This window comes from Populus euphratica, unplaced genomic scaffold (assembly GCF_000495115.2).
Source record: "Populus euphratica unplaced genomic scaffold, PopEup_1.0 scaffold17.1, whole genome shotgun sequence".
Classification (NCBI taxonomy): Eukaryota; Viridiplantae; Streptophyta; class Magnoliopsida; order Malpighiales; family Salicaceae; genus Populus; species Populus euphratica.
The window spans coordinates 368,863-392,917 of record NW_011499884.1 but is presented as its reverse complement, the minus strand read 5'-3'; the positions used below and the strand labels follow the sequence as shown (position 1 = coordinate 392,917).

Here is a 24,055-nt window from a genome sequence, read left to right as displayed (position 1 = left end):
ATTAATATATATATATATATATATATATATATTTTAATTTTTTTATAATCTTAATTTAAAAAGTATTTTTTTAACTAAACATATTAAACTACTTTTTATTTAATCTCAATTTTAACTATAGTTTTAATAAAATATATATTTTTAAATTAATTTCAGTTAAAAATATTTTTTATAAAATAAATTTTTTTAAATTATAATCAAAAACCTATCACAATACCAAACGAAAATAACTTACAGCTAGACTGAGGACAGACTATAGCAGAAATTCACAAACAGGGGTGGTCTCAGCACCGGCTGTGTGAGAATGCCGGTGGACCTGCGTCCATACAGACGACCTGTCATCAACAGTTTCAAATCGATGACAGGTCGTGTTTTGTTGTCCAGTATGTTTGTTTTTGGGAGATAGTAGTCTGGCTCCTTTGTCCACATAAACAGGCCCGTTTGGAATTCAATTTCAACTTGTTTTTTTTTTTAAAAAATTAAATTAATTTTTATTTTAAATTATATTTTAAGTATTTTTAAATTATTTTGATGTGTTAATATTAAAAATAAATTTTAAAATAAAAAATATTATTTTAATATATTTTTAAATAAAAAACATTTTAAAAAATAATATTTACCATACTTACAATTACATCCTAAATAAACTTTTTCATGCTTGTCGGCTGCTAATTAACTTTGCCTTAATCTTACCTGAAAAATTAAATTAATTTTGCACCATCAATCTTTTTTTCTTCGATTCATTTCATTATGCTAACAATAGCTAGCGGTCAACTAATATAGAAAAATGAATCTTACCTACGCCTATGCGTCTGAGCTTTTTGCTAATAAGTTCATAAATTTTTAGTATTTTTTTGGTTTTTTGAGCTTTTTTATTTTTATAATTTTATGATTTTAATATTGAATTTTTATTAAATTTTATCATTTTATTATTGGGTTAGTTATAAATTATTTTTTTGTATTTTTTAACATATAATAAAATAAAAAAAAAATAATTCAATTTAATAGAGTTTATAATTTAAATAATGAGTCAACTAAAATGAATCATATATTTTTTGTATTTTTTGGAGATGCTCAATAGACAAGATTATGTCATGACAGCTCTCCTATAATTTAATTTAAAATTTAAACTAATTAAAAAATTATATAAAATTTATTCAAGTTTAAATTATTATATTAAATTTAATAAAAATATTAAATAGTTTCTTTGCCCATCCACAGAAAGCACTTGGAAGATAAACCAGTTAGAAACCTAGATTGAATGTGTCTATCAATTATCAAACTTATTGGCTGATTATAGTAGAAAGATCATTAGCCCTTGTTTGGCGGTGGGAGGTTCAAAATTCATATATAAAAATATATGAAAATGTGCATACCAAGACCAAATAGACTAGTCGTTGCCTTGCAGGGACGCCTACCTTGAAGAAACGCGATATTGAAAGAAAAGTCCACGAAAACCACAAATCGTTTACGGAATCTCGCATCATCAAAGTTACCACACTTCTCTACCGCCTGATGTGCGCCGTCGCGTTCTATTGGTGGTGTTGAAGAAAACAATTTCTCTACCCTAACCCTCTCCTTTTGAAATTCCAACACTAATTACAAGATGCCCACTCCTACTCCTCTGCTATGCCTCTATATAAAAAGAGCGCTAAACAAGCAGCTGAGAACAAGAAGCAGGTAAAAATAATCTGATGGCAAGCACAGAGCAGGTGAAGCTTTTGGGGTTCTGGGCTAGCCCCTTCGCTCGCAGGGTAGAATGGGCTTTGAAGCTTAAGGGTGTCGATTATGAGTACATAGAGGAAGATATATTCAACAAGAGTACTCTGCTCATGGAGTTAAATCCTGTCCATAAAAAAGTTCCGGTGCTTGTGCGTGGCCGGAAAGTGATCGCCGAGTCATTTGTTATTCTTGAGTTTATAGATGAGACATGGAAACAATGTCCACTGATGCCTCAAGATCCTTACGAAAGAGCCATGACACGGTTTTGGGCTAAATTTGCTGAAGAGAAGGTGATTGATTATTGCTTAGCATTCGCTTGATTTGTTAATTGCTTGATTTTTAATTTTATTAGTATTTGATATATTTAATTAGTCAACATTTTGTGTCGGAAAGATACTTGCGATGCCAGTTTGAAGAGAGACACAGATATATAGAATTAATCATATTGAATTCTATCAAAAATTAAAAAAGAAAATCATATAGAATTAAAAATTATTTTCTTTTTTCTTTTTCTCTTTTCTCCTTATATCTATCATTTTTTATTATTTATTGCACATCGTGAAATTATTCTGTAGTTCGGCAATAAAAGGGATTTCTTAAAAATATTATTTTTTAGTGGAACACGTTAGTGATTACACTTGATTTTTCTTTCTTTTTGTAATGTTAGCCATCAGGACTTTATTGCAATTAAAATCCAATTTTAAACAAAAATTTAAACGTAGATGAGAAGTGGATGTGAGTCTGTCATGTGGTATTATATATTTTTAACAGCTCTATATAAAATTAAATCATAGAAAAGTATACTTTTAAAAAAAAAATGCATTATCAAATATATATGAGAGTTGGGAGATAAATCACCTAAAATAAAAGGCCCAACAAATCTCAAAGATTGTTTTATCTCCATGAACTTCTTGATTGATCCTCGCAACAATCAAATGTGGGTGTGCGATTAAACATTAGGGTTTGGATTTTGCAATGCCAATATTTCAATTAATTTCCTATTTTTCTGAAGATTCTGGATGCTGCATGGATTGCAATGTGCTCCCTGGGAGAGGAGAAGGAGAAGGCATTAAAACTGGCCGTTGAAGCCATGGAAAAGATAGAGGGAGAGCTAAAAGGGAAGCAATTTTTTGGAGGAGAGAACATTGGCTACCTGGACATTGCAATGGGATGGATGTCTTACTGGCTGCCAGTGTGGGAAGAAGTTGGGTCCATGAAGATAGTAAATGCTCTGCAATTTCCAGCAACAACTTCATGGATGAACAAGTTTCTCGACCATCCTGTGATCAAGGAAAACTTACCACCTCGAGACAAGATGATCATTTATTTCCAGAATCGAAGCACAGAGCTTGCTTCCAGGCCTCATAACTGGTTTCGGACTTGATGGCCTTTGGGCATATAATTATGCCTTTTGCTTCCCTATCAGAATAAGTTTAGAGCTGAATTATATTATGCAATACAAGTTGAATAAAGGGGCAACCTCACTTTAGTCCCTAACTTGTTACCCTTTTCTCAATTAGATCCCAGCCTATTTTCTAATCAAATATATCCTTTTAGAAATCCTCAATCAAGTTCTTGTCTTCTTAGAGTTATCGTAAGAAAAATGGCATAAAATGACGTCTTTTTATTTCATAAATTACAAAGCTTAGATGAGACACGTGAAGGAGAATCAATTGAGAATTTCTGGTATTTTAATGATCAAATTAATATAAAATAAGCTTGATGACCTAATCGAAAATTGATGTATAAATTGGGGACCAATAAGAGGTTACCCTAAATATAAAACGCTACATTATCCCTAATGCTTGCATTGATAAGGAAAGAGTTACTTGAGATAGCTTTCTTCTCAGACTGCTTTTTGAGAAGGGATGTTAATAGATCATAGCTTGAATTTCTATTATTCATCATGTAGAAAGAAAAGATAAAATATAAAGGATAATTAAATTTTTTCTTTTTTTTTTTTATAATTGAGAATAATTCCTAAAATCATTTGGTAACAAATCAAATGTGGATAGTTTTATAGTAGAATAACTATGTTACATGTGCACATGTAAAAAGGTTTTATATATATATATATATATTGTGCACATGTAAAAAGGTTATATATAGTTACTTGAAAAATTATGCTAAAAACTATTCCAAAAAATCGAAACAAATCCGATGCATGTCTCTATGGTGACTTGCTTTTCTTAATGAAAGGGAAATAAAAAGAAAATTACTTGGAGTAAATTTTTTATAAATTTCATAAATTAGTTGTGAACGGTCTCTGTATATTTAATTGGGTTTACAGATGCATTTCGTATTGTATCAAAGCTGGTTTTTAAAATGCTACATAGGCATAGAAAAAAGGGGAAAAGGGAGAGGAATTGAGTTTTAATGTTAGCTAGATAATTCACTCGTGTAAAACTGGAGGTCGGATCAAATTTTTATAGTAAAGAAATATTCAATTGTTATTAATATTTATTTTAGTAGAAATAAATTGAAATGCACGAGAATGGATACAACATGAATTGTTTACTTTGACATATTCAAAAATAATTTAAATAACTACTAAAATTATATTTTAATTTATAATAAATATTTAAGATGAAATTTTATATATATAAAAAAATAAAATGATAATACATTGGATTCATTTGAATTGGTCTTGGTTAAACCTTCAATCAGCATACCAACTCATAAGATAACAATAACCTTATAGAAAATAAATTAAAATAAATTATAAAATTTAATTTTTAATAAACTCAATGTTAAACAATAAAATTAAAATAAAACCCAAAATAATAACATGCGTTAACTTGCTAAACCTGTCACTTGGATTATAAGACAAAAATAACTTAATATAAAATAAATTAAAATAACATATGAAGTTTAATTCTCAATCATTTTTGTGTTGAAAGATAAAATTAAAAAAAAACTATTAAATTTTATAATTTGTTTCCGTTTGTTTTTTATAAGGTGTGATAACCTTATAAAAAACGAACCGAAACAAATCATCAAATTTAATTTTTTATTGATTCAATGTTGAAGAATGGTATTAAAAAAAATCAATTAAAATAAAAAAAACTCAAATCTATTAATTTAACTTATCAAATTCATATTCTTAATCATGAGTCTAAAATAAACCCATTAAAAAATTATCAAGCTTAAATCTCTAATAAATCTAGTAAAAATAATAATAATAAATAAATAAATAATGCTTTATAAAGGAATTACCCTCTCTTTCAAGTGTTTTTTTAGTATTGAAAATGATTCCTAAAATCATTTGGTAACAAATCAAATGTGGGATACCCAAATAGAATATTAATTTATAGTTTTACAGGAGAATAACTTGGTGTTTGTTTAGGGTAATTTTGCTAAGTGTATTAATATTAAAAATACATTTTAAAAAATAAAAAAATTAATATATTTCTAGCTAAAAATATTTTTAAAAAATAATACATGTTACAGCTGCTGGGTTTTTGTGTTATGGGCCTTGGGCCCGCTTTGTATTTGTTTTTTCTTGGTGATTGAAAAATCTATATAAGAAAAAAGAAGAAGAAGAAGCCATTTCCTTGACGAAGTTCAAGGTGGTTTCGAGTCCTCCATCCAGGCGCTATCTCGCCCACGGAACAGAATTAGAGGATGCGTATTTAGTTACATTCAACTCCTCGCCTCTGTTTTTAATTTCATATCAATTGACTTTCCATATTCTTCTTTCTTAAGCAAAATAAAAATATCGATACTTGATTTTCCAGGAAAATTATAGTCGTAGCTTCCCCGGAGAGTACCGCTCCGATTTACCTCTAAATAATACGAGAAGAGAAGAGAAGGCAATACAGGAAGGAAGGAACCCTTCATTTTTGTTTGTTGGTGATATAAAAAAGAATGGGGCAACAGCAATCAAAGCACGAGTTGCTGTATCAGCAAGTGAAAAACAACAACATAGAAGGAATCAAAAAACTTTGCAGGGAAGGCGCTCGCCTCGAGGTTCCGATTATTCCAATCATTTTATCTTTCGCCTTTTATTATTTTTTTAAATAAAAAAACAAAATAAAATCTAATTGGTTTTGTTCTGCAGTGGATTGATCACGAAGGAAAAACACCACTGATAGTGGCTTGTTTGGATCCTCAACTTTTTAACGTGGCTAAAACGTTGGTTGAGCTCGGTGCTAACGTTAATGCCTATCGCCCCGGTATCCCTTTCTTTACTAATTTAAATGTTCATTTGCTTTCTTAATTTTTCAATTAAAAGAAATTAGTTCGTTCTTAATTAGTTTAGTGCTCCACTACATAACAAAACAGGTTCATTTTCGAATATATTACGGTAAAGGATTTTTTTTTTTAAGGAATTGCCTCTGCCGTCGGATTCTTGATTAACGTGTTAAGTCTATTACGGTAAAGGATTTTTTTTTTAAAGGAATTGCCTCTGCCATCGGATTCTTGATTAACGGGTTAAGTCTGTTTATGAGTATTATTATTATTATTATTATTATTATCGAGCTGTAGGTCGAAGGGGGGGGACGCCCTTGCATCACGCGGCAAAAAAAGGTCTTGAAAATACTGTCAAGTTACTTCTTTCACATGGAGGTGAGGCGAGCGAGATTAGATTGGATGTAGTTATTTTTTATTTAAAAATTTATTAAAATAATTATTTTTAATATTAATATAGAAAATTAATTTTAAAAAACTACAAAAATACTAATTTAAAAAAAAATTATTTTTTTTTAAATATTTTTGAAACGTAAAAACAAATAGATAAATTTTTTTTAAAGTGATTTTTTCTCAAAAATTTATTAAAATAATTTTTTTATTTTTAAAAAGTTATTTTTAACATTAACTTATTAAAATAATTTTAAAACACCAAAAAAATTAATTTAAAGTAAAAAATAAAATTCAATTTTTTTTCTAAAGCAATTTTTAAATGTAAAAATAAGCAAATAATAGTTATTTTTTAAAGTATTTTTAACTTGAAAATTTATCAAAATAATTATATTTTTTTAAAAAATTATTTTTAATATTAATGCATCAAAATGATTTAAAAACACCAAAAAATATTAATTTAAAATAAAAAATTTAAATTCTTTGAAAAGAAAATAAATAGGTAATAATTGTTTTTTAAAGTATTTTTTACTTGGAAGTTTATCAAAATAATAAATTTTTATTTAAAAAATTTTTATTTTTAATATCAGTCTATTAAAATAATTTAAAAATATTAATTCAAAGAGAAAATAAAAAATTAAATTTAAAAAAAATAGTTTTAAAATATATAAATAAATTGTTAATTTTTTTGCAGCTATATGGGTGTGTTTTATTAAGTGTTTGTTTCTTTTTAATTTTCAGCAAATGCATTAATGACGAATGATGATTGCGAAACTCCTCTAGAGGTTGCTAGGGCAAAAGGGTACGTCAATGTTGTCCGGGCAATTGAGGTATGCTTAACAGTTCTTGCTGTGATGTTGTAACTACTTCGTAACCGGGCAGCGTGGGAGAATAATTTCTGTTACTTACCATTTAAAAAGATTTCTTCCCCTCTAATTCTTTGCAGAGTCGCATTTGCGTATTCTCTGGTTGGTTGCGGGAGCTTCATGGACCTGGATTTCTAGAAGTAGTGGCACCTCGGTTGGCTTCAAGGAACAAGTGGGTATCATTTTTATTTGTTGTTTTTTGCTACTCCTTTCTAAGTTACGGAATATGTTATCTGGGGTTTGTAAATATAGCTGTGGTCATTTTTAAAAATTATTTTTTATATTTGTGTACTAAAATAATTTAAAAATATTAAAAAAATATTAATTTAAAATAAATAAATAAATTTAAATTTTTTTAGAAATACTTTTAAACCAAAAAAACCAAAAAAAATAATTTGAAATGACTTGTGTCGTGTAACATTTGCTATACAGCTAAATATTGTACTCAAAGAGCACTGGATTTGTTATGTCTAATAGTGTCACGGCTTGTGCAGATGGGCTGTTGTTTTGCCTACTGGTTCCCGTGATCATGGAACGCCTTGCAAGTTTGAGCTTGCCATGTATTCTAGTTTGCAGGTACGACAAGTAAAATTTTCTAATTTGCAAGAAATTGGATACCAAATTCACATTCATTGTTAAAATTTTATAACGATGCAGGCTTTTGTTTTTGTGCTGCCTTTGAGAGTTTTTTTTTGGTTCTAGGCTCTGCTGTAATGATACTTGTATTTTTCTTTAAGCTTTTGGAATACTTGTCCGGCACATTCCTGGTTTGCATCGATGGTTTATCTTCATTCCTGTTTATATCATAAATAGTTATCAGGTACTACATGAGAGTTGACATGGTCAAGAAGCCATGTCTCCGGTTTACGGATTGATACAAATCAACCAAAATTAATTTTAAAAAATTAAAAAATATTTATAATTTTAATATTTTATATAAAAAAAGTAAAAAATAATTTATGTGAATATATATTATACTTGTTATAAATAATGAAGTTTATATTATAGTTTTTTTTTTGTGAACATAAATGTACATGCTAAAAAGTTTTAAATCTCACATTAAAAAAATAAAATATTATTTTAGTATTTATATAATGAATTTTGAAAGAAATTAAAAAACAACTAAAAAAACTGGATTTCAATTGAGTTTTGCTGGGTCAATCTTGTTTTTGCTTATCTGGGTTTTTTTCCTCATCCCGCTAGTCTAATCAGAGTTTAATAGCAATGATTTATACACATTGATGGGCTTTCTAGCAATGTTATGGGTTTTACCAAAAACACACTTTTATTATAAAATTTATCTGGTTCTGGATTCATTATGGCTATAGCTATACTTGTTAACCTTCCATGTATTTAATCGATACAATGTGGTGGGAAACAATAAATGTTGTTTGGCTCTACAGGTGGAAATAGAAGCTCAGGTTGAGACTTAAATTAATGGAATATATCCCTCTAAAAACCCCGTGTGAGTGCCTCTACATGTGAGTGAGACACAAGGTTATTGTTCCTAGCTAGGCTTGAATCAAAGATATTCTATTATGTTATCCAAGCACCTACACTACTGCTATAAGCTGCTTTAGTGGTTAAAAATGCTGCTATTTTGTTCATTCTAGCTGTTTTCATTGTGTTGAAATAGTCTTCAAAGATGTCAATACTTAATGGCATTCAGAAATAAGAATATCGCAGCATGAGGGTGGTGATGTGTTTAGCTACTGCTTCCACATCCAAGCATGCTTTGCATCAATTACCACTTGAACATTTTGGTGCTAGAAGTTTTCAGAATAGGTTGGGTTTTGGAACCTCTCACTGTGTACTGCATGTTAAAACAAAGCAGACTTTGTTTATGAAGTTGCATGAAATGGGACTGACGACTCACTTTCAACGGTCTCTTCCTTTGATGATAGTATGATATCAGGGTTTTATATCTTAGTTCGTTGTCCTTATTCCTTGTTTGAATTTGTATTCCAATTAGTGTTTGCAAATGTAAGATGTTGCATTCCTATGTTTTAAAGTGCTATATTTTATTCTCTTTTAAGTTATGACTTTCTGGTTCTTGGTAATTTTCTTACATATTAATGGATGACCAGGGTGCTAAACCATGCACGAAAATTGCATTGTGGAAAGCAAATCTGGAAGAACCAAAGTTTCACCACTCCAATCCTACCGTGATGATTGTTGACAACTCCACTAGTAATTTCTCAGTGATGATAACTATTCACGAATCTTTTATTGACATTTGTTGGAGTTGATACCACGTTGGTTTCCTAGTCCCTATATTTACATTGGATTTTTTTATGTCCATGCAAAGTATCAAGAGGCAGGAAGCGGAGACAAGTGAGGTGTAGGCCTCAGACTATGAGGCATAAGTAAGTATGATAAATAATCCTGACAACGTAAGGAACTAGATATCTTTCGAAGTACTCTGGATATAGTGCACCTCGCCATGCTCCTGCCTCCAACCGTGAATTAGACATACCAGATAGCTAGCAAAAAAAAGTTTTTTGATGATTCACCACATCAAAAGTAACTTGCTTTTGTTTAAGATTTAAGTAATCAAAAGTTTTTTAATTTGTACTAATTATTTTATACTTAAACCTGATATGTTTTGTTTTCAGAAACACGCATTAAACTCGCACCAGCAAATAAAAGAGACAAGCAACAGCTTCAGTGGTTTTGTGATGCATGCAAAGGAATGCCACAGGTTCAATTCACACTTGTATAAAGTTCTTCTTTGGTTATAGAGCAATTGATAACTTGTATGCTACAAGTAGATGAGACAATTTTTCAGCTGAAGTATTTGAATGTGCATTTTTTCTTTCCTTTCATTGAAACCATGATAACGTTTGAGGAGTTTTTTTTTTATAACGCTATAATTTCCAATACTAACCAGATTCCAGTATAACTAATGTTAGATGCTATAGCCAAATAAGAAGCCTCCTTGAGAATAGGGTTGTTCTGGAGTCCAGTAGATCCCTTTAGAAGAGGACATGAAAACCTCCCCTTACGGACAATTCTGAGCCTTCTAAAATGGGAGGAATGCATGCTGTTGCAGGGAATTTTGTTGGCTTTAATCGGTTATTTTTGGTTTATTATTGGTTTTCATGTCACCTTGGGTCAAATTGAAAACTCATATTGAAGAACAATACATTGGTTTCAGGTTGGGAGAAACCAAAGCTTAAATGTCTTAAATAACTTGTAACTGTTGTCTCGTTGACATATATTTGTGTATTATGTATTGGAATACTTCCCTTGAGGCTCATGGTCCCCCTTCAATAGTTTATGAGCCCACACTAAACTCCTTTGAAATGAACACTAGTCATTATGCTTTCCTTTGGACAGCTATGAGCCGCTTGGTAGCTCATGCTCAAACTCCCCTGAAATGCACACTAGTCACTACGCTACGGTTATTGTTGAAGAAATGCATTTATTTCTGATTGGTGCTACACTGCTTTAATGGGCGGAAATACTCTGATCGCAAATCCATACGGACTGCTGATTGAGGTTCCTCTTGCACCTGATTAATTGTTTCATATTTAAAATTCTAGCAGTTGATTTGCTTCCTTTAAAAAAGGTTTTTTACTTAAATATGTAGACAAGGATCCTGATGTCACAAGTGTATCTGTTTGGTTGTGATCTGTTAGAGTCTAGATTCTGATCAGCATGTCGAGTGTGTTGCATACCTTCCAATTGAAATTCCCTTGTTGTTTACATATCTATGTATAGAGTGGGAAATTTTAATGTAAAAAGTTGCATGGTCAATAAGAGCTAATATCATTTAGTCAAAGATTTTGTTCATTACAAGAGGACTTGTGACATGAATGCCTATAATGTTACAGGTAATGCATCCTCCACAATTTCTGTCCACATCTCAGAATCTGGCTGTTCAAGCAACTGCTCCACCATCTGATGAAGATCCAGAGATAGCAATGGCAATAAATGCCTCCATTCAGTCTGCCATGGCAGAGCAACCTATTTTTGATACCTACTCTAGCACTGGAGCAAGTTCATCCACTAGCTGGAATTGCGCTGTTAATGCTGGAGGTCAAGGTGCTATGGATGTGCCAGCAGCACCTCCTCTAAAGACAACTAGCCGCGGATGGGCACCTTATGAAGGTGTATCTAGCGGCAGCTCTACTCAGCAAACCAGGATCTTTAATTACAGCGTTGCTGATGTCCAGACAGCAACTGATGCCCAAGATTCAGTCCCATCAGCTCCACCCATTGTTGATGAGAATTTACAAGAAAAAACAGGTGGAAAGAAAGAAGATGGAGGTTCATCATCATGTGTAATATGTTTAGATGCTCCAGTTGAGGGAGCTTGCATTCCATGCGGCCACATGGTTGGATGCATGTCTTGTTTGAAGGAAATCAAAGCCAAGAAATGGGGTTGCCCTATGTGTCCTGCCACAATTAACCAAACTGTAAGGCTCTATGCTGTTTGATTCTTGCTGAAGAATGAAGCTGTAAATGGTAAGTATTTTCTGGGCACCTTAGACAATTATGTTCTCTTTCCTATAGAACAATATATAACCTTAACTCTCTTTTTTTTCTGAATTATTGAACAAGTATACCTTAGTGTTTATGCTTTCAGTAGCATCACTGAAATCCCCTACAGTTTGAAGCTAATCATCCTCCTTCAGCCAACGTAGATCTTACACTTGCTAAATTTTGGGAATTGGAATTATTCTCTCAGGATCTAAACCACACAAGTAAATGCTCTCAAGACTGTTAGGAAGTAGTTGCATTTTCTTTGGGTATAGCTTGATACTAGTTTTTTGGGAGCCTAGTGATTTACTGTGAGACTACATGGGAGTCTATTATCTCCGCATAAATTTTAATGTAGGATCCTGATGAGAGTAAAATTTACTAGAAACAAAAATGCTAAATTGCTGGCAACCGTTTCTGCAGGCAAGTTTGGCAGCGCAAGAGACTTGACAACTTGAGTTGCTGCAGTTAGGCAACTTCTTTTTTTTTATTTACGTGGGGTATTCGGGCCAGCTTGCGCGCACCACAACTAATCTCCACGGCCCACTGAATACCCTGCAAACCCAGCAGACAGATAAGGCACTACGAGGATGACAGGCGTGCACACCAGGGCTCGAACCCATGTGCAGTGAAAGGAGACAAGCCCCTTCAACCGCTAGACCAAATTCCTCGGTGCAGTTAGGCAACTTCTTTGAACATTGTACTCGCGTACTTGTGATTATTAAGACCATGTATGGGTTCTTTAAGGGTACACCTTATGTGAGTCTTTTGTGTATAATTTCTTTGTGTACATATGACGAGATGGCATGGTTTCACCCTACCGTAGGTTTATAAAATAATTAGATAAAATAAATATGTTTGATAATATTATAATTATAAACTAGTAATAAATAATAAAAATTAAAAATATAATAGAATTAATATTCCATGAGAAAAAAAACAAAAAAAAAATAATGTATGAAAACTTTGTAGCAATTCACAGTGTTTTGTAAGAAAAGTTATAATACTTTTCATACATGATTTAGCCTTACTTGTAATTATAATATTAAAAACAATAAAATTAAAAGATAATTTCAAAAATTATAAAAAAAAATCATATGAATTGCTACAATGTTTTTTCAACAAAATCAATAAAAATTATTTTAAAAAAATCATAACAAAAAAACTATATAAAAAAATATTGTAGCAATACACAGTGTTTTGTGAGGAAAATTACAAAAAAATCACATAATTTAGTTTTATTTATAAAAAAAATTATAAAATTAAATTATCAATCAGTTTAGTATTTGAAAAATATTAAATTAATATATTTTTTTTTTGTAAAGAATCTGCAACCATGACACTAATCAAAATCATCTAAGATAAACTTTTGGTTAAAACTTCAATATTCATTGCATTACTTTTGTTCCTTTTTCCTTCAATGTGTTTTAGATTCTTTGCTTTCTTTTCAGTTTTTCCTTTGAGTAAATATTAATTAATACTTTTGTGTTCTTAGCGATATAATAACTTAGTTTCTTTGGTTTAAAAAACCATAACATAGTCCATGCACTGTATACTAATTCTTAAAATGGCCCGTTAGTTTTTATAAAATGACCAAAATATTCCTAGATTTTTTTTTAAATAAATAATATAGGGTCAAATTAATGGATATTCTGGAAAGAAAATAATTAAATTACTGACAGTTTAGGACCTTGTTAATAGACAATTAAGAAAGAGGGTAAGTTATACAAACAAATAAATTAAAAACATAGGGATGTGATATTAGGCTTCAGATAACTTATTCTTTTCCATTTTTGAAGGTTGCCGCCGTTCTCATTTTGCATTCGCCGTTCCTGTCTCCACCATGGCCAATGCACTGCTGGCATTTGACAATCTCGCAAACGGATGCTAGTTTTTCTCCCCTCTTGGTCAGTCTCGGAGAATCAGTTACGTAAATATTAGGAGTGCGAGAAATTATATTTTAAAATATTTTTTATTAAAAAAATGTATTAACAAATATTTTTTTATTTTAAATTTTTTGAATTTATTTTTTATATTAAGACATCAAAACAATTAAAAAAACTAAAAAAATAATTTTAGTTAAAAAATAAATTTTAAACAAATAATATTTCAAAACACTCCCAAATCACATAAAAAATAAGTGTAAAACTAGAAAAAATATATCCAAAAGGAGGCTTGCTTGGAGAGACTCAAGAAAATGATTTTTAAAAAATTATATTTTAATTTTATATATTTATTTGTTATTAAAAAACTTAATGAACAAGAATCACTTTCTATTTAAAAATAAATAAATTGGTTTTCAGAAAAGTGTTTTCCATCCAAAACACTTTTTAAAAGTTATAAAAAATTATTTGCTGATTACATCAAATTTGATCCTTAAACTTTTGATTGCTATATATAATTTGTTTTGAATTTTTTTTTAATTTCATCTCACCTGAAAATTATTTTTTTATTTATTTTTATATTTATTTATTATTGAAAAAACTAATTAATAAAAAATACTTTCTATTAAAAAAAAATTCATTTGATTTTAAAAAAAATTATTTTTTTTTATTTTAAACGAGAAAAACACTTCATATAAGTTATAAAAAAATTTAAAAATATCATATTATTTATTAATTATATTAAATTTGATCTTTAAATTTTTTATTGCTATATTTTTTTTAATTTTTTTAATTTTTTTTTAAATTTGATTTTTATATTAACTTTGATCTTTTTTTTAATAATTGTTATTTACTATTCTCTTATTATTTTTTTAATTAAAATTTTTTATTTATCAAATTTGATCCTCGTTCTTTTGATTATTACTTTTCATATTTGAAATAATTTATAAAATTATAATTATAATTATTTTAATTTAATTATTCTTTAATTTTTTTATCTATTAGATTTAATCTCTATTATTTTGATTATTATTTATTTTATTTAAAATAATTTATAAAATTAAATTTTTTTAATTTTATTTTCATTTAATTTTTTAATTTATAAGATTTGTCCCTCATTATTTTAATAAATTTTAAAAAATATTAATAAGTTATTTTTCAACTCATTTTGCACGACATAATCAAATACTAAAAAAAATTTTATTACACTGTCAAATATAAATAAATAATTTATTTTTTAGTAAAATTATTTTTTCTAAAAAATAAAAGAAAGACTAGAGGGAGGAAACGAACAGCAAGGCGAGGAGATCCTACTTGATAGCTTCGAGCCATAAAACTATTGTACAGAAAACTTTTCTTGAGGAAAAGAATGACTAGAGAAAAAGAAAAGAGACTGCTAGGATTTCTACAATGAATCGCGCAAGTAACTGTCATTCAATGTTAAAGTGTGCGTGTATTCTAGATAAGCTATATGTAATCCTTGTTAAATTCAATTTGCTAGGTTGATTAATTTAGAATATCTAAAACTTATTTTAGGAGTTTCAAGTTAAATCATAAAGATATTCACCTGATAAAATTTAAATAATTAACTAAATTTTCAGTGATTAGATTAACTTAATCAAGCCTAATTGAGTCGACTATAAAAAAATAAAAAATATAAAGAACAATATAGTCTTGATAAAAATATTAATTTAGATTAATCTAGTAATTTATAAGTTCATCTGATGATGACCTGTGATCTTTTTCAAATGACAACTATGTTATATGTGCACATGTAAAAAGGTTATATATAGTTACTTGAAAAATTATGCTAAAAACTATTCCAAAAAATCGAAACAAATCCGATGCATGTCTCTATGGTGACTTGCTTTTCTTAATGAAAGGGAAATAAAAAAAAAAATTACTTGGAGTAAATTTTTTATAAATTCATAAATTGGGTTTACAGATGCATTTCGTATTGTATCAAAGCTCGTTTTGAAATGCTACGTAGGCATAGAAAAAAGGGTAAAAAGTAGAGGAATTGAGTTTTTGTGTTGACTAGATAATTCACTCGTGAAAAACTGGAGGCAGGAACAATTTTTTAAAGTAAAAATAATATTCAGTTTTTATTAATATTTTTTCAAGTAAAAAAAAAACAAGTGGAAATTAATATAATATGACTTGTTTATTTTTACAAGTCTAAAATTAATTTGAATAACCAATAAAAATATATTTTGATTCAAAATAAATATTTAAAATGATGTTTTTTATATAAAAAGTAAAATGACAATAATATTTTTTATATAAAAAGTAAAATGACAATACATCGGATCTATTTAAATCAATCTTGGTTAAATTGTCAATCAACATACTGACTCATGAGATCATGATAACTTTATAAAAGATAAATCAAAATAAATTATGAAACTTAATTTTTAACAAACTCAATGTTAAATGATGAAATTTTTTTTAAAATTAAAATAGAGTCTAAAATAATAATATGTGTTAGCTTGCTAAACCTAATATCCAGATTATGAGACAAAGATAACCCGATATAAAATAAATTGAAATAAAATATAAAATATAATTTTTAGTTAATCCAATGTTTTGAAAGATAAAATTGAAAAAAATATATATTAAAAAATAACTCGAGTTAACCAAGATTAATCTATCAAATTTGTGATCCAAGTTGATAAGCAGGGATAATCTTATAAAAAACAAATTAAAATAAATCATGAAATCTAATTTTTTATTAATTCAATGTTTAAAAATGATATTAAAAAAAATTAATTAAATAACAAAAAAATATTCAAATTAATCAATATAACCAATTAAATTTATTTCCTGAATTATAATTCTAAAATAAACTCGTAAAAAATTTATCATAATCAAATCTTCAATAAACCTAATAAAAATAATTAAATAATGCTTTGCAAGCAGCATTACAGCGAATTCACCTTCTCTTTCAAGTTTCTTTTTTTTTTTTCCTAATTAGCCAAGTAACTTTGCCCGCTCACCAATCCTTAATTTCAATGTCTTATAGCAAGATTAAAAGCAGATCTTGCAGTTAAAGTAGTAATGTGACCATCTTAGTACAAAAACATGGAATGATGCCGATGATTAGGAGATTGGTTAGCATATAATCCAATATATTCCATTGGTTTCTTTAGAAAAAGAGAAAGAAACGACGGATACGGATTTTTGTTTTATTCAATTGCAAGTTACTGAAATTGAAATTGATTCCGCAATCCAACTCCACAAAGCACGTACTTTGTTTTCTGTCTTCTCCAAAATGCTGTCCGCATCCATTTAATACAAGTTGAATAAAGGGACAACCTCACTTTAGTCCCTAACTTGTTACCCATTTCTCAATTAGATCCCTGCCTATTTTCTAATCAAATCTATCCTTTTAGAAATCCTCAATCAAGTTCTTGTGTTCTTAGTGTTATTGTAAGAAAAATGGCATAAAACGACGTCTTTTTATTTCATAAATTACAAAGTTTAGATGAGAAACATGGAGGAGAATCAATTGCGAATTTCTGGTATTTTAATGATCAAATTAATATAAAATAAGCTTGATGACCTAATCGAAAATTGATGTATAAATTGGGGACCAATAAGAGGTTACCCTAAATATAAAACGCTACATTATCCCTAATGCTTGCATTGATAAGGAAAGAGTTACTTGAGAAAGAACAATAGCTTCTTCTCAGACTACTTTTTGAGTAGGGATGTTAATAGATCACCGCTTGAATTTCTATTATTCATCATGTAGAAAGAAAAGATAAAATATAAAAGGATAATTAATTTTTTTATTTTTTTTATAATTGAGAATAATTCCTAAAATCATTTGGTAACAAATCAAATGTGGGGTACCCAAATAGAATATTAATTTATAGTTTATTGTAGAATAACTTGGTGTTTGTTAAGTGTAACTTCTCTTGGTGATCAATATTAAAATTAAATTTTAAAAAATAAATAATAATACTTTAATATATTTTTAAATTAAAAAATAATCTACATTTGCAGCTGGGTTTTTGTTTCATGGGCCTTGAGCCCAAATCAATATAGAAAAGAAGAAGAAGAAGCAAATTCCTTAACAATGAAGTTGAAGGTGGTTTCGGGTCCACCATCCATGCGCTCTCTAGCCCACACCATAAAATTAGAGGGCACGTCAGCCCACACATTGCAGCTGGGTTTTTGTTTCATGGTCCATGGGCCGTGGGCCCAAATCAATGTAGAAAAGAAGAAGAAGAAAAAGCAAATTCCATCATGGGCCGTGGGCCCAAATCAATGTAAAAAAGAAGAAGAAGAAAAAGCAAATTCCACAACAATGAAGTTGAAGGTGGTTTCGGGTCCACCATCTACGCGCTCTCTAGCCCACACCATAAAATTAGGGGACACGTCAGCTTAGTTTAGTTCCATTCAACTCCTCACCTATATTTTAAATTTCCCATCAATTGACTTTCCACATTCTTCTTTCTTAAGCAAAAAGAAAATATCGATACTCTATTTTCCAGGAAAATTATAGTCGTAGCTTTCCCGGAAAGTACTGCTCCGATTTACCTCTTAATAACACAAGAAGAGAAGAGAAGGCAATTCAGGAAGAAAGGAATCCTTCATTTTTGTTTGTTTGTGATATAAAAAAGAATGGGGCAACAGCAATCAAAGGACGAGATGCTGTATCAGCAAGTGAATTGCGGCAATATAGAAGGAATTAAAAATCTTTGCAGAGAAGGCGCTCGCCTCGAGGTTCCGATTATTCCAACTTTTTTATCTTTCGCCTTTTTATTATTTTTTTAAATAAAAAAATTAAATCTAATTGGTTTTGTTCTGCAGTGGATTGATAAAGAAGGAAAAACACCACTGATATTGGCGTGTTTGAATCCTCAACTTTTTAATGTGGCTAAAACTTTGATTGAGCTCGGTGCTAATGTTAATGCCTACCGCCCAGGTGTCCCTTTCTTTACTAATTTAAATATTCATTTGCTTTCTTAATTTTTCAATTAAGAGAAATCAGTTCGTTCTTAATTAGTTTAGTACTCCACCACATAACAAAACAGGTTCATTTTCGAATATATTACAGAAAAGGTCTTTTTTTTTTAAGGAATTGCCTCTGCCCACGAATTCTTGATTAACGTATTAATTCTGTTTGTGAGTATATTTTTATTTTATTTTATTGAGCTGTAGGTCGTACTGGGGGTTTTTTTTATTGAGCTGTAGGTCGTACTGGGGGGACTCCCTTGCATCATGCGGCCAAAAGAGGTCTTGAAAATACTGTCAAGTTACTTCTTTCACATGGAGGTGAGGTGCACTGTCGTTTATTGCCGTCAATTTGGAAACTTCATTTGCTTGCAGCTGTCTAGTTTTTTTTCTTTTTCTTTTTTGAGTGTCAGCGGTAGTTTAATAAGTGTTTGTTTCTTTTCAATTTTCAGCAAATGCATTAGTGATGAATGATGATTGTCAAACTCCTCTAGAAGTTGCTAGGGCAAAAGGGTACGGCAATGTTGTCCGGGCAATTGAGGTATGCTTAACAGTTCATGCTGTGATGTTGTAACGACTTTGTAACTGGGCAACTTGGGAAAATAATTTCTGTTATTTACCATGTAAAGAAGATTTCCCCCCCTAATTCTTTGCAGAGTCATATTTGCCTATTCTCTGGTTGGTTGCGGGAGTTTTATGGACCTGGATTTCTAGAAGTCTTGGCACCTCGGTTGGTTTCAAGAAACATGTGGGTATCAATTCCATGTGTTCTCGCATTGATGGGGTTTTATTTGTTGTTTTTTGCTACTCCATTTTAAGTTACGGCATATGTCATCTAGACAGTTTAAAATGGCTTGTTTCATGTAACATTTGCTATACAGCTAATTGTTCTCAAAAAGCACTCGATTCGTTATGTCTAATAGTGTCATGGCATGTGCAGATGGGTTGTTGTTTTACCTACTGGTTCCCGTAGTCCTAGAATGCCTTACAAGTTGGAGCTTGCCATTTATTCTAGATTGCAGGTAGGACAAGTAAAATTTTCTAATTTGCGAGAAATTGGATACCAGATTCACATTCATTGTTAAAAGCTTACAATGATGGAGGCTTTTGTTTTTTGGCTGCTGTTGAGAGTTATTTTTTGGTTCTAGGCTCTGCTGTAATGATACTTGTATTTGTCTTTAATCTTTTGGAAGTCTTGTTCAGCACATTCCTGGTTTGCATTGGTGGTTTATCTTTATTCCTGGTTATGCACATGGGTTGGTTTTATGGGTTTTACCAAAAACACACTTTTATTATAAAATTTATCTGGTTTTGGATTCATAATGGCTATAGCTATACCTGTTAACCTTCCATGTATTTAATCGATAGAATGTGGTGAGAAACAATAAATGTTGTTTGGCTAGCTCATTCCACAGGTGGAAATAGAAGCTCAGGTTGAGACCCAAACTAATGGAATATATCCCTCTAAAAACCCCGTGTGAATGCCTCTACATGTGAGTGAGACACAAGGTTATCATTCCTAGGTCAAAGTCTACCTCATCCCACCTAGCACAGTGGTTTGAATCAAAGATATTTTATTAAGTTATCCAAGCACCTAGAGTACTGCTACAAGCTTCGGTGGTTAAAAATGCTGCTATTTTGTTCCTTCATGCTGTTGAAATATTCTTCAAAGATGTCAATACTTCATGGCATTCAGAAATGAGAACATCGCAGCGTCAGAGGTGGTGATGTGTTTAGCTACTGCTTCCACATCCAAGCATGCTTTGCATCAATTACCACTTGAACATTTTGGTGCTAGAAGTTTTCAGAATAGGTTGGGTTTTGGAACCTCTCACTGTGTACTGCATGTTAAAACAAAGCAAACTTTGTTTAAGTTGCATGAAATGGGACTGACGACTCACTTTCAACGGTATCTTCCTTTGATGATAGTATGTTATCATGTTTTATATCTTAGTTTTGTTGTCCTTATCGTTGTTTGAATTTGTATTCCAAGTAGTGTTTGCAAATGTAAGATGCTGTTTTCCTATGTTTTAAAGTGCTATATTTTCTTCTCTTTTAAGTTATGACCTTCTGGTTTTTGGTAATTTTCTTACATATTAATGGATGACCAGGATGCTCAACCACACACGCTAATTGCATTGTGGAAAGCGAATCTGGAAGAGCCAAAGTTTCACCACTCCGATCCTACTGTGATGATTGTTGACAACTCCACTAGTAATTTCTCAATGATGATAACTATTCACGGATCTTTTATTGACCTTTATTGAAGTTGATATCATGTTGGTTTCCTAGTCCGTACATTTACGTTGGATTTTTTATGTCCGTGCATAGTCTCAAGAGGCAGGAAGCGGAGACAAGTGAGGTGTAGGCCTCAGACTATTAGGCATAAGTAAGTATGATAAATAATCCTGACAACATAAGGAACTAGATATCTTTCGAAGTACTCTGGATATAGTGTACCTCGCCATGCTCCTGCCTCCAACGTGAATTAGACATACCAGATAGCTAGTAAAAAAAGTTTTTTGATGATTCACCACATCAAAAGTAACTTGCTTTTGGTTAAGATTTAAGTAATCAAAACTTCTGTAATTTTTATTGATTATTTTATACTTAAACCTGATGTGTTTTGTTTTCAGAAACACGCATTAAACTCGCGCCTGCAAATGAAAGAGACAAGCAACAGCTTCAGTGGTTTTGTGATGCATGCAAAGGAATATCACAGGTTCAATTCACACTTGTATAAAGTTCTTCTTTGGTCATAGAGCAATTGATAACTTGTATGCTACAAGTAGATGAGACAATTTTTCAGCTGAAGTATTTGAATGTGCATTTTTCCTTTCATTTCATTGAAACCATGATAACGTTTGAGGAGTTTTTTTTTTTATAACGCTATAATTTCCAATGCTATACAGATTCCAGCATAACTAATGTTAGATGCTATAGCCAAATAAGAAGCCTTCTTGAGAATAGGGTTGTTCTGGAGTCCAGTGGATCCATTTAGAAGAGGACATGAAAACCTCCCCTTACGGACAATTCTGAGCCTTCTAAAATGGGAGGAATGCATGCTGTTGCAGGGAATTTTGTTGGCTTTAATCGGTTATTTTTGGTTTATTATTGGTTTTCATGTCACCTTGGGTCAAATTGAAAACTCATATTGAAGAACAATACATTGGTTTCAGGTTGGGAGAAAGTAAAGCTTAAATGTCTTAAATAAATTCTAACTGTTCTCTTGTTGACATATATTTGTACATTATGTAGTGGACTACTTCCCTTGAGGCTCATAGTCCCCCTTCAATAGTTTATGAGCCCACACTAAACTCCTTTGAAATGAACACTAGTCATTATGCTTTCCTTTGGACGGTTATGAGCTGCCTGGTAGCTCATGCTCAAACTCCCCTGAAATGCACACTAGTCACTACGCTACGGTTATTGTTGAAGAAATGCATTTATTTCTGATTGGTGCTACACTGCTTTAATGGGCGGAAATACTCTGATCGCAAATCCATACGGACTGCTGATTGAGGTTCCTCTTGCACCTGATTAATTGTTTCATATTTAAAATTCTAGCAGTTGATTTGCTTCCTTTAAAAAAGGTTTTTTACTTAAATATGTAGACAAGGATCCTGATGTCACAAGTGTATCTGTTTGGTTGTGATCTGTTAGAGTCTAGATTCTGATCAGCATGTCGAGTGTGTTGCATACCTTCCAATTGAAATTCCCTTGTTGTTTACATATCTATGTATAGAGTGGGAAATTTTAATGTAAAAAGTTGCATGGTCAATAAGAGCTAATATCATTTAGTCAAAGATTTTGTTCATTACAAGAGGACTTGTGACATGAATGCCTATAATGTTACAGGTAATGCATCCTCCACAATTTCTGTCCACATCTCAGAATCTGGCTGTTCAAGCAACTGCTCCACCATCTGATGAAGATCCAGAGATAGCAATGGCAATAAATGCCTCCATTCAGTCTGCCATGGCAGAGCAACCTATTTTTGATACCTACTCTAGCACTGGAGCAAGTTCATCCACTAGCTGGAATTGCGCTGTTAATGCTGGAGGTCAAGGTGCTATGGATGTGCCAGCAGCACCCCCCCCAAAAACAACTAGCAGCGGACGGGCACCTAATGAAGGTGTATCTAGTGGCAGCTCAACTCAGCAAACCAAGATCTTGAATAGCAGCGTTGCTGATGTCCAGACAGCAACTGATGCCCAAGATTCAGTCCCATCAGCTCCACCCACTGTAGACGAGCTTATAGAAGATGGTCCCATTCACTATCCATCAATTGATTCCAGCCCCCTTGATATTTCTTCCCTGCCCATTGAGAATTTACCAGAAAACACAGGTGAAAAGAAAGAAGATGGAGGTTCCTCATCATGTGTAATATGTTTAGATGCTCCAGTTGAGGGAGCTTGCATTCCATGTGGCCACATGGTTGGATGCATGTCTTGCTTGAAGGAAATCAAAGCCAAGAAATGGGGTTGCCCTGTATGTCGTGCTACAATTAACCAGGTTGTAAGGCTCTATGCTGTTTGATTCTTGCTGAAGAATGAAGCTATAAATGGTAAGTATTTTCTGGGCACCATAGACAATTATGTTCTCTTTCCTCTAGAACAATATATAACCTTAACTTTCTTGTCTGAATTATTGAACAAGTATACCTTAGTGTTTATGCTTTCAGTAGCATCACTAAAATCCCCTACAGTTTGAAGCTAATCATCCTCCTTCCGCTGATGTGGATGTTACACTTGCTACATATTGGGAATTGGAATTATTCTCAGTATCTAAATCACACGAGTAAATGCTCTCAAAACTTTTAGGAAGTCGTTGCATTTTCTTTGGGGATAGCTTGATACTAGTTTTTTGGGAGTCTAATGATTTACTGTAAGACTACATGGGAGTCTATTGATCTCCGCATAAATTTTAATGTAGGATCCTGATGAGAGTAAAATTTACTAGAAACAAAAATGCTAAATTGCTGGCAACCGTTTCTGCAGGGAAGTTTGGCAGCGCAGGAGAGTTTGACAACTTGAGTTGCTGCAGTTGGGCAACTTCTTGGAACATTTTACACGCTTACTTGTGTTTAGCAAGACCATGTATGGGTTCTTTAAGGGTTTACCTTATGTGTGCCTTTTGTGTATAATTTCTTTGTATACATAAAGATTCGAGTGTGCTTGTATATGAAGTCATATATGAACTGCGTAAAAGGGATTCAAAGCTTTTGCAATTTTCAAGGTAATCATTTATGATCTAATTCTATACACAGACACATCCTCCGTAATTGAGCTTTCCCTGTGAAAGTTGTTTTACAAGGCTTTGACTGGATTCTGTGGAAGATCTTTTTCCCCATTGAAGTTTTAGGCAAATTACTCCATCGAAGGCATCTTCTTTCCTTTTCTTTATTGTTGAAACAACCGTTTTATATTATATTAACTTTTAAAAACTTCAAAAAGATCAGCCCGGGATTGGTGTTTAGAGCCAGGCTTTGTTTTTATCAAATTTTGATTTAAAAAAAAAGTTTATTTTTATATTTTTATATTGATTGGATATGTT

At 31.2% G+C, this 24,055-nt stretch overlaps 3 protein-coding genes across 4 annotated transcripts; all 3 read left to right on the top strand.

The window, feature by feature from the left end:
- Window positions 1-1,383: 1,383 nt before the first annotated feature.
- LOC105129921 (probable glutathione S-transferase) lies at window positions 1,384-3,305 on the top strand. Its single transcript, XM_011032193.1, has 2 exons — window positions 1,384-2,012; window positions 2,735-3,305. Exons 1-2 carry the CDS (start codon window positions 1,695-1,697, stop codon window positions 3,104-3,106), a joined length of 690 nt encoding a protein of 229 aa, XP_011030495.1. The 5' UTR covers window positions 1,384-1,694; the 3' UTR covers window positions 3,107-3,305.
- Window positions 3,306-5,375: 2,070 nt separating this feature from the next.
- Window positions 5,376-12,445, top strand: LOC105129922 (putative E3 ubiquitin-protein ligase XBAT34). The gene is made up of 11 exons (XM_011032194.1): window positions 5,376-5,691; window positions 5,783-5,897; window positions 6,211-6,291; window positions 7,045-7,133; window positions 7,250-7,341; window positions 7,664-7,745; window positions 9,257-9,359; window positions 9,785-9,870; window positions 11,006-11,639; window positions 12,078-12,126; window positions 12,337-12,445. The coding sequence occupies exons 1-9, from the start codon at window positions 5,590-5,592 to the stop codon at window positions 11,609-11,611; spliced, it is 1,356 nt and encodes a 451-aa protein (XP_011030496.1). The 5' UTR covers window positions 5,376-5,589; the 3' UTR covers window positions 11,612-11,639; window positions 12,078-12,126; window positions 12,337-12,445.
- A 5,504-nt stretch (window positions 12,446-17,949) lies between these two features.
- LOC105129923 (putative E3 ubiquitin-protein ligase XBAT34) lies at window positions 17,950-23,756 on the top strand. 2 transcript variants are annotated; one of them, XM_011032195.1, is made up of 10 exons: window positions 17,950-18,268; window positions 18,356-18,470; window positions 18,740-18,820; window positions 18,952-19,040; window positions 19,156-19,247; window positions 19,440-19,521; window positions 20,611-20,713; window positions 21,136-21,221; window positions 22,358-23,066; window positions 23,500-23,756. In XM_011032195.1, the coding sequence occupies exons 1-9, from the start codon at window positions 18,167-18,169 to the stop codon at window positions 23,036-23,038; spliced, it is 1,431 nt and encodes a 476-aa protein (XP_011030497.1). In that variant the 5' UTR covers window positions 17,950-18,166; the 3' UTR covers window positions 23,039-23,066; window positions 23,500-23,756. The 2 variants fall into 2 exon arrangements, with proteins under 2 accessions (XP_011030497.1, XP_011030498.1); XM_011032196.1 differs by having other exon boundaries at window positions 23,435-23,756.
- The last annotated feature ends 299 nt before the right edge of the window (window positions 23,757-24,055 follow it).